At 54.6% G+C, this 8,402-nt stretch overlaps 1 protein-coding gene across 2 annotated transcripts in view; it reads right to left on the bottom strand.

The window, feature by feature from the left end:
• Positions 1–332: 332 nt before the first annotated feature.
• Positions 333–8,402, bottom strand: part of MFSD2A (major facilitator superfamily domain containing 2A) — a 12,488-nt gene continuing 4,418 nt past the window's right edge. For both annotated transcript variants that reach the window (XM_040619317.1, XM_040619318.1), the window contains exons 4-14: positions 5,276–5,399; positions 5,064–5,142; positions 4,557–4,714; positions 4,025–4,115; positions 3,784–3,905; positions 3,493–3,576; positions 2,969–3,052; positions 2,758–2,870; positions 2,177–2,320; positions 1,911–2,087; positions 333–1,091 (exon numbers count right to left, since the gene is read on the bottom strand). In XM_040619317.1, coding sequence (XP_040475251.1) covers positions 1,028–1,091; positions 1,911–2,087; positions 2,177–2,320; positions 2,758–2,870; positions 2,969–3,052; positions 3,493–3,576; positions 3,784–3,905; positions 4,025–4,115; positions 4,557–4,714; positions 5,064–5,142; positions 5,276–5,399 — 1,240 coding nt within the window. In that variant the 3' untranslated portion in view covers positions 333–1,027. The remainder of the gene's footprint in view (positions 1,092–1,910; positions 2,088–2,176; positions 2,321–2,757; positions 2,871–2,968; positions 3,053–3,492; positions 3,577–3,783; positions 3,906–4,024; positions 4,116–4,556; positions 4,715–5,063; positions 5,143–5,275; positions 5,400–8,402) is intronic.

The raw sequence follows: 8,402 nt of genomic DNA, 5'->3' as shown, positions 1-8,402 counted from the left end.
ACAGCCCCAGTCACAGAGCGTGTGTGCCAGCCGCGCGCAGTCAGGCATGCACAGGGCAGGAAGCAGAGCGTGCGGGCCTGGGCAGAGCAGCTGTCTGTCTGACAGTCCGTGGGTCACTCAGATACAGGGGAGCGAAGGGTGGCGTCTCACAGATCCCGGATGGGATTCCAGTTAGGCAATGCTTGGCCATGTGACCTGAGCCAGGTCCCTCTCTATACTGGAGCTCAGTTTACTCATTGCTAAAGTGGAATAGTCCTGGGGTGCCTGGTGGGACTCAGTCAGTTAAGCACCTGACTCTTGATCTCAGCTCAAGTCTTGATCTCAGGGTCGTGAGTTCAAGCCCCACGCTGGGCATGGAGCCTACTTAAAAGTTAACAATAAAGATAAAAAAGTGGAATAATCCTGACATAGCAAGATGGTTTCAAGGATTAAATTCGAGAACAAGCAAAGTGAATGTAAAGCCTCCACAGCGTGCCTGGTACAGAGAGGTGTTTAGTAAATGTTAGCCGATGCTGTTTCCACACCTCCAGACACACTCTTGCTCCCCAGGGCCCTTGCAGCTTAATGTTCCTGTCTTGGCACAGAAGGGCTCAGTGAGTGGCTGAGGGCAAAGACAGAAACAAGCACCTCTGGTTTCCAGCTTTTATGAAAATTAATAACATTAATAGCTCACAGACACGTACATACACACACGTTGCTATATACACGGTCATTAAGTTATTAATTAGTCTCTGTATAAAACGTTTCTACATTAGTGTTCCGGGCTAGGCCCCATCAGTCCATGGCATATTCACAGTAGCGGCCCTGGGCTTGGCCCTGTGGGCAGGCAGACGTGAGGCAGGAGGCTGTACGGATAGCCCTCCCACGGTAGGCCCAGGAGGCATCCTGGGCCACTTACTCTCGAGTCTTTGGCTCCCTTCCTGGCACCTGGAGACCAGCTGTTCAGCAAACAGGCAAGCAGGCCTCGACTTCTTCTGGTCTGGGACTCAGGCCCTGTGGATGGTGGCTTCGGGCCCCACAGCGGGCCCTAGAGGATGCTGGCCAGCTCTGTAGAGTCCGTGTCAGAGCAGCCAGAGCTGCTGGCCTCTTCCCTGCAAGAGCCAGAGGAGATGATTTGGAGGGAGCACCCTTACCCTTCCCTTTCCCCTGCTGCCTTGTTCCTCCCAGGACCTCGGCCCTACAGTCTGAGCCAGCTGTCAGGGGAGTCTCAACGACAGCATGTAGACAGTTTGCTCACTTCCTCTCCTCTGTTGACCCAGAAACTGCCAGTTGACCTGTTTGCAGTCCTTGCTGCCCACAGGGCACCACAAGCCCTGGGACTGCGCTTTGACCTGGGCTGGCTGATGGACTAGCATGATCCACTTCACCGTGCCTTCTGGGCTCCAGAAAGGCAGCTTCAGGCCACACCTGAGGTCCTGTACACTAAGAGAGCTGTGAAGAATGCAGGCTCTGGAGTGAGAAATGCCAGGCCTCAAACCCCAGTTCTACTCCTTCGCAGCTGGGCCAGTTACTCTTCCTGGTTAAGGCTCGGTGTGGGAATCCTAGGAATCTCGTGACATTTAGGGTCGTCGAAGGACTGGAGGAGAGCACGAATGCCTGTTCCCTAAAATGTAAACTCCGCGAGGGCAGGGATTCTGTTTCATTCGCTAGAATGAATGCCTGGCACCTAGTAGGTTTCCAGTAAGTATCTGTTGAATGAATAAATGCAAAGCACCCAGCACACTGCCTGGCGCACAGCTAAGTATCCGAGACATGTCAGCTGCCATTATCCTCAATGGGCAGTGGGAAGGGGCAGAGGAAGAGCCTTCAAGGGAAGATGCGCAGGAGGTAAGTCAGGACTCGGCCACAGGAGGCAGGGGCTGAGGGCTTAGATTGGACGATGCCCCCCTCCTCTGCCTCCCCGCTCTCACCTCAGAGCCTGCAGGGCCTTCTTGTTCTGCCGCCGCTTCTCCTCATCGATGGGGTACAGCTTGAAGAGCAGCAGGCCCAGCAGGATGAGGACTATGGGGGCTATGGTCACCAGCATCTTCAGCGTGAACTTGACACGTGCCGGCTGTGAGCAGCCACGGGTCTGGTATCCGGCAAAGCTGTGGGACCCAGTGGTCAGGGGAGTGGTGAGGGCGGGGCTGGGGCTCTGCCCTGCCCATCACCTGCTCCAGGGCCCCACCGCACTCACTCAAGACTGAGCGTGGAGATGCCTAGGGAGACTCCGGAGGCGAACTTGGTGAAGAAGACATAGAAGGAGAAGAAGATGGGCTCGGTTCCATGAGACTGGGGCTGCTTCAGGTGGAAGTCGTCGATGACATCAGGCAGCATGGACCTGCAGCATGGTGGTGGCCATGAGGACCCACCCGCCCAGCACTCCAGGGCCCCCACTAGCCCATGTGGCACCTCTGTGTCAGTAAGAAGAGGTGGTCCTTTGGGACTTTTGTAGCCCCAGAGCACACAGCTCTGTGAAGACACAGCAATTTCATGGTAATAAGAAGGCCCCCTCCTCCTCGATGGAGCCCCCCTCTAGGTATGCAGCTTGGCGAATAGAGCACAGACCAGATTTAAGCCCCCCATCTCGCACCTTGATTAGGTCTTCTTGTACGGTTCACAACCTGTACAACCATACAGGAAAGACCTGTCCCACCCCCAACCTGGACCCACAGAATGGTCTGAAGGAGAAGCCCCTGCAGAATTCCCCACAAGGAGCTTCAGAGGTAGGGGGTAGGGGGCTGGGGAACATAGCTAGGTGGGCCTATATATACTTACCAGGGTAGTAAGAAGGCCGCTGCTACACTAATGCCAGCTGCCACAGCTACCACATAGGTGACAATCAGGTTACTCTCCATGAAGGCCACCAAGATGAGAAATGGCACTGCTGACTAGTGGAAGGGGTGGGCACAGGAAGATGAGTCAGCCCAGAGACTCCCACCAGCAACCCCCAACTAAGCCCAGGCCCTACCCCTTTAGCCCCACTCACAGAAATCCCAATGTACACAGCCGTCTTCTTGCCAAATCGGGTTAGGAACCACTGCCAGATGGGAATGGTGAATGTGGCTGAGAGCTGGGGATGCACAGTGGAGGGTAAGGGAAGGGGGTTAGTCATGAACCCCCGCTGCCCTTCCCAGGACCTCAAAGATATTCCTAGCCTTGCCTGTGGGCAGCCAGATGACACCACCTGGGCATTGAGGAAGTTGATGGGCACCTCTGATGGCTCTCCAGGGGAGCTGAGCACTAGTCCCAGTCTTATCTCCTACCTTCTCTGAGCACAACTGAGTACAAAGTTTCCAAGTTCCCGGCCTTTGCTATGTTCTCTACTGGAATATCTTGCCCCAAATCTTTCACAGTCTTGCCTAAACAACTGTAGGTCAGATCCAACCAGTGATTCTGTGACCCCTCCCTCATCCCTCCTAACCTTAGCCAGTCTGGGAAACATCATCTGACTATCCAAAGAACCATCTCGAAGCCCAGCCTGTCTACCCACCCTCAGGGCCCCACACACACCATGATGGCCAGGAGCAGATTCTGGAATTCGTTTCGGAAGCCCAAGGTGTAAGTGCAAAACAAGGCGAAGTTCCCCTCCACCAGCTGGGGGATGGGCAGGGTAGGGGGAAGGAAATGCAAGGAAAGAAGTGATGTCAGGGCCCAGGCTTCCCCCTGCTCCCAGGACCTCTGCTCACCCCGCCCCCTCCCATCTGTCCCTCAGGCTTCGTCACATCCCGAGTCCTTGTTTTACCCCACCCCTCTTGCACCCACCCTGCTCCCAAGGCTGAGCGTGTCAGGCCTGCCACTCACCATAAAAGCCAGGGAGGTGAAGAGGAAGCCAGCAATAAGCTTGACGTATGGGCCATGACTCATGACCAGCCGGAGGCCCCGAAAAAAGGACATCGGCTCAGCCTGCTGAGTCTCATAGGGTTCTGGGGGCCAGAGGAGACAGTGAGGAAGGAGCAGAGGCCCCTCCCAAAGCCTGAGGCCCAGACAGAGGGACAAAGTCAAGCGGTGCTGGGGCCTAGACCGCTCCCCAGGGACCCCTCACCTCTCTGCTCCCTCACACCCAGGGTCAGGATGACAGCGCAGATGACATAGATGGAGGCAATGACCCCAGCCGCCAGCAGGTATGCATTTTGCTACAAAGGAGATAAAGGCGACAGAGAGACAGTCAGTCTGACCTCATCCCAACCCTCAGCAGCTCCACTCCATGACCAGTCCCTTCTCTGGGGCCTCATTGCCTCCACCTGTGAAATGGGAGCATCATCCCGGGCCGGCTGCTGCTTCCCACGGCTAGGCAAAGTCTAGACGAAAGGAATGTGAAGAAGCCAGCTATGGAGGGTGAGAGCCCACAGTTCAAATCTCCCCAAATCTAGTTTCTGTAAATCACTAGTTCTGGGACCCTGGCCAAATTATTTAGCCTCTCTGTGTGTCAGTTTTCCTATCTGAAAAGTGGGCATATTAACAGTTTCTAGGTCAAATGCCCAACACTTAATCAACATTGATGATGTTGAGGATGAGTGCAAACCACCCCCATTGTGCTTCGTCTCCCCAAATCTCTGCACGGCCAAGGGCCTCACCGTTTCTCTGAGTGAGGTGGTGCTCTGTGTCCGATTGGCACCTTCCATGGCCCGCGCAGAGTCACTGGGGTCCTGAAGGCAAGGCGTATCTGCTTGGCCCACGATTTGCCCCTGGATCGCTGTGCCCAGCACTGTGCCCAGCACCTCCACGGTCATCCCTGAACAGTAAAAAGGTCCTTTGGAGGGGCCTCGTGGCTTGCCGGCCTCCAGGGAGGTCAGGTGGATAGAGGCCCAGTGCTAGCCCCAGGTAATGGCAGTTGCTCCAGAAGGGTAGATATATGGTGGTGGGGCAGATGGCACCTTGGCCTACACTTATGGCCTTGCTCTGTGTGACCTCTGGCTCATCCCTGCACCTCTCCGTTCCCACCAGAGCACTAAGGGGATCAAGTTATTTTTGAGATGGTTTTACACCCACTCCCAGCAAGGGAAGAAATGTGGCAGGAGGGTCACGGAACAATTGCCCCATGGTTGCGGGTGGAGGGATCAGTGGGCCGGAGAGAGACTTACGATACGCAGTGGCAGAATCCCGCTCACTCTGCTCTGTGCTGATGAACATCGTGAGAGCTGAGTAGGGAACGTGGAAACACTGGCATGGAAGAGAGGCCCTCGGCCAGTCAGACGATGGACAAACAGATGTGGCTTCTGGCACCAACCCTACGGGCCCCGGGGACTGCCCTCATTCCTCCCCCCAGACACCCAGGGGAGGTGCCCACACTCACCGTGACCAGTGTTTCAAACAGGCAATAGAAAAGCAGGTACCACAGGGCCTGGCCCTGTGGGAAGTCAGGCACGAACCAGATGAGGAAGTAAGCAATGATGGCCAGGGGTGTGGAGAAGATGATCCTGGGGAAGGGGAGGGTCTGAGTAGGGGCTGGATGCCAAAACCCCAGCATCTGGGGTCAGCCAGGACTGCTCTGTAGTCCCACAGGGTGCCTGCCGGGAAGGAAATTCCTCCCCCTGAATCCACCCACCCCAGGGTCTCTGGGAAGAGGCTGATGGCCAAGCCCGGAAGCACAGACTGCAACAGGGCCCCTGGACTGGAATCCTGAGCACGGAGCATGAGGTCAAAATGCGGAGTCTTGCCTAGTCTCCCCAGTGGAAAGGGCTCTAGAGGCAGGGGCTTCCTATGGGCTGGGGGAACTGCGAATGGCAGCGAAACCTCGGGTGGAAGGGCAGGGAGGCAGGAAGAAGGAGCAACCCCAGCACTGGTGCTCTTACATGTGCACACACGCCCCTCATGAGCGCACAACTACACACACCGTGGCCACATGCACACATGGGTGGAGGGGGCCAACTCCAGGCCTAGTGAAATCACTCTAAGGGAGGGTAAATGTCTGCCTTCCCGCTGGTGCATCCCACACCATTGCAAAAGTGGTTAGACCTCAGGATGGACTGACCTCATGTTATCAGTACAAAAAGGCAACAGAGAGCAGGGACTAAGAGAAAGGCTTTTGGAGCCATTCTTCAGGAATCCAATTCTGGCTCTGCCAATAACTATAAATAACTTGGTCTTGAGCAAGTGATTTAACTTCTCTGAGGCTCGTTTTCTCATCCGTAAAAAGAGAATGGTAATAGACCTAATGACATTCAGCATTTACTCAAGAAATAGTCAAGTGCTGACCACGGGCTAAGCACTATTCTTATGACTTAGGATGGGTCAGTGAATGAAACAGACGAAAGTTATTGCCCCAGTGGAACTTGTATTCTAGTTGGCAAATGAAAAAGAAACATAATGTAAAAGTTATATATGTATTATTCAGCCTTAAAAAGGAACGAAAGTCTGACACATGCTACAACCCAGATGAAGCTTGAAGGCGTGACGCTAAGTAATAATAAGAAATAAGCCAGTCACAAAAGGACAAGTATTGTCCGATCCCGCCTACAATAGTAGTCAACCCAGATGAAGCTTGAAGGCGTGACGCTAAGTAATAATAAGAAATAAGCCAGTCACAAAAGGACAAGTATTGTCCGATCCCGCCTACAATAGTAGTCAAATTCCGACACAGAAAGTAGAATGGTGGTTGCCGGGCGCTGTGGGGAGGGAGGTATGGGGAGTTATTTTTCCTGCGTACAGTTTCAGTTCAGGGAGATGAAAAAGGTCTGGAGATGAATGGTGGCGATGGTTGCACAGCGAGAGTATATTTGATGACGCTAAATTGTACAGTTAAAAATGGTTAAAATTGGGGGTGGAGGGCGTCTGGGTGGCTCAGTCAGTTAAGTGTCTGCTTTTGGCTCAGGTCATGATCCTGGGGTCCTGGGATTGAGCCCTGCGTTGGGCTCCCTGCTCAGTGGGGAGCCTGCTTCTTTCTCTCCCTCTGCTGCTCCCCACCCCCACTCATGCTCTCTCTCTCTCTCTTTTTGGCTCTATCTCAAGTAAGATCTTTTTTAAAAATAAAAATAAAAAAATAAATAGTTAAAATGACAAAATTTATATCATGTATATTTTACCACAGTTTAAAAAAATTCTATAACATTAGAAGGTGATTAAGGGCTACAGAGAAAAGAAAGCAGGCTAAAGGGATTAGGAGAAGGGGGCTGCAACTGCTGGCAGAGTAGACAGGGGAGCCCTCACTGAGAGGCTCACATCTGTGCCGAGACTTGACTGAGAGGAGCCAGTTGGCCTTGCAGTTGTCTGAGGCAAAAGTGTGCCGGGCAAGAACGGCCAGCATGGAGGTGCTCAGGCAGGTCTGAGGAGTAGCAAGGAGGCCACTGGGGCTGGAGTGGAGGGAGCAGAGGAGATGGGATTCGGAGACGCGGTTGGAGGACACGGAGTACCAGGTCAGGTAAGGCCTTGCAGGCCACTGGCAGGACTTGGGTTCTACTTCATAGAGTGGAAGTAGTTTTGAGACTTTAATAGGTTGATATTAAAATGTAGAGCAGTGCTTGGGACATAGTAAGTGCTTGCTGTGACTATCACACCAGGAAAGCTCAGCAGGAGAGCACAGGTCCACGGCCAGGGAATCAGACCTCAGGCTCAGCCCTGCTGCATTCCCCCCCACCACGTGACCCTGTGGATACCCGGCCTCTCACCAGGTGGCCTTGGGAACTCCAGGGAAAGTGTCTGGCAAAGTCTTCCTGGTCTGAAGGGTGTATTTAAATGCTGGCTGAGGGCAGGGGCTGCTCTAAGGCTTGGAAGGATAGTGGGCCACGGGGCTGATAAACCTGAAAGGCCCAGCCTCTTCCCCCACTAAAAGAAGGTGCCAGGTCCCAGGCCGGAGGGACCTAGGTCCTTACTGTGGTAAGGACAGGAAGGGGGTCCCGTACCCTACACGGCAGCCCCTCAGCCCGTGAGTGATCCAGTGTGCACCCAGACACAGGGGTGGAGGTACCATTCAGGAGGAAGCACCAGGAATTACCACCCAGACAGGTGAGGACATGTACGCAGACACCGTGTTAAGTCAAAAAGCAGCCTGAAGGGCCCTGAGCAACTTCACCAAGCGGGCTGCCACACCTGCCCAGCGTGAGGCCCTCAGATCCTACTTCCCACAGGGAGGGCCTCCTCTGCTCTCCCTCTCTGCCCTCCTCCCTCCCGCCCGAATCCACGGAATCCACGTGTCTCCTCAAAGAACAAGGGCTTCCTTCCGTCAGCCTTCGTCAAACACTCCTCTCCTCTGAGAAACCGAATGTGACTGGAAGTAACCCGGCTGCTGCCGCCACCGCAAAGGGCTGTCCAGGGTAGCTGCCTCCCATTGGCTGTGCCTCATGAGGCGATGTGGCAGCAAAGCCCCACCTCCCACCGCCTGCCAGGGCCTCAGGTCCGGGGCCCAGCCTTGGGGCTGGCTCCTACCTGGGCAGCCTGTCCAGGTAAGGCAGGTTCTCCTGCCTTCCTGCTGCCGCCCCCCCCCC

The sequence above is a fragment of the Ursus maritimus genome, unplaced genomic scaffold (assembly GCF_017311325.1).
Source record: "Ursus maritimus isolate PB19 unplaced genomic scaffold, ASM1731132v1 scaffold_32, whole genome shotgun sequence".
Classification (NCBI taxonomy): Eukaryota; Metazoa; Chordata; class Mammalia; order Carnivora; family Ursidae; genus Ursus; species Ursus maritimus.
Note: the sequence above shows the minus strand (reverse complement) of the source record. Positions and strands in the feature narration are given on the sequence as shown.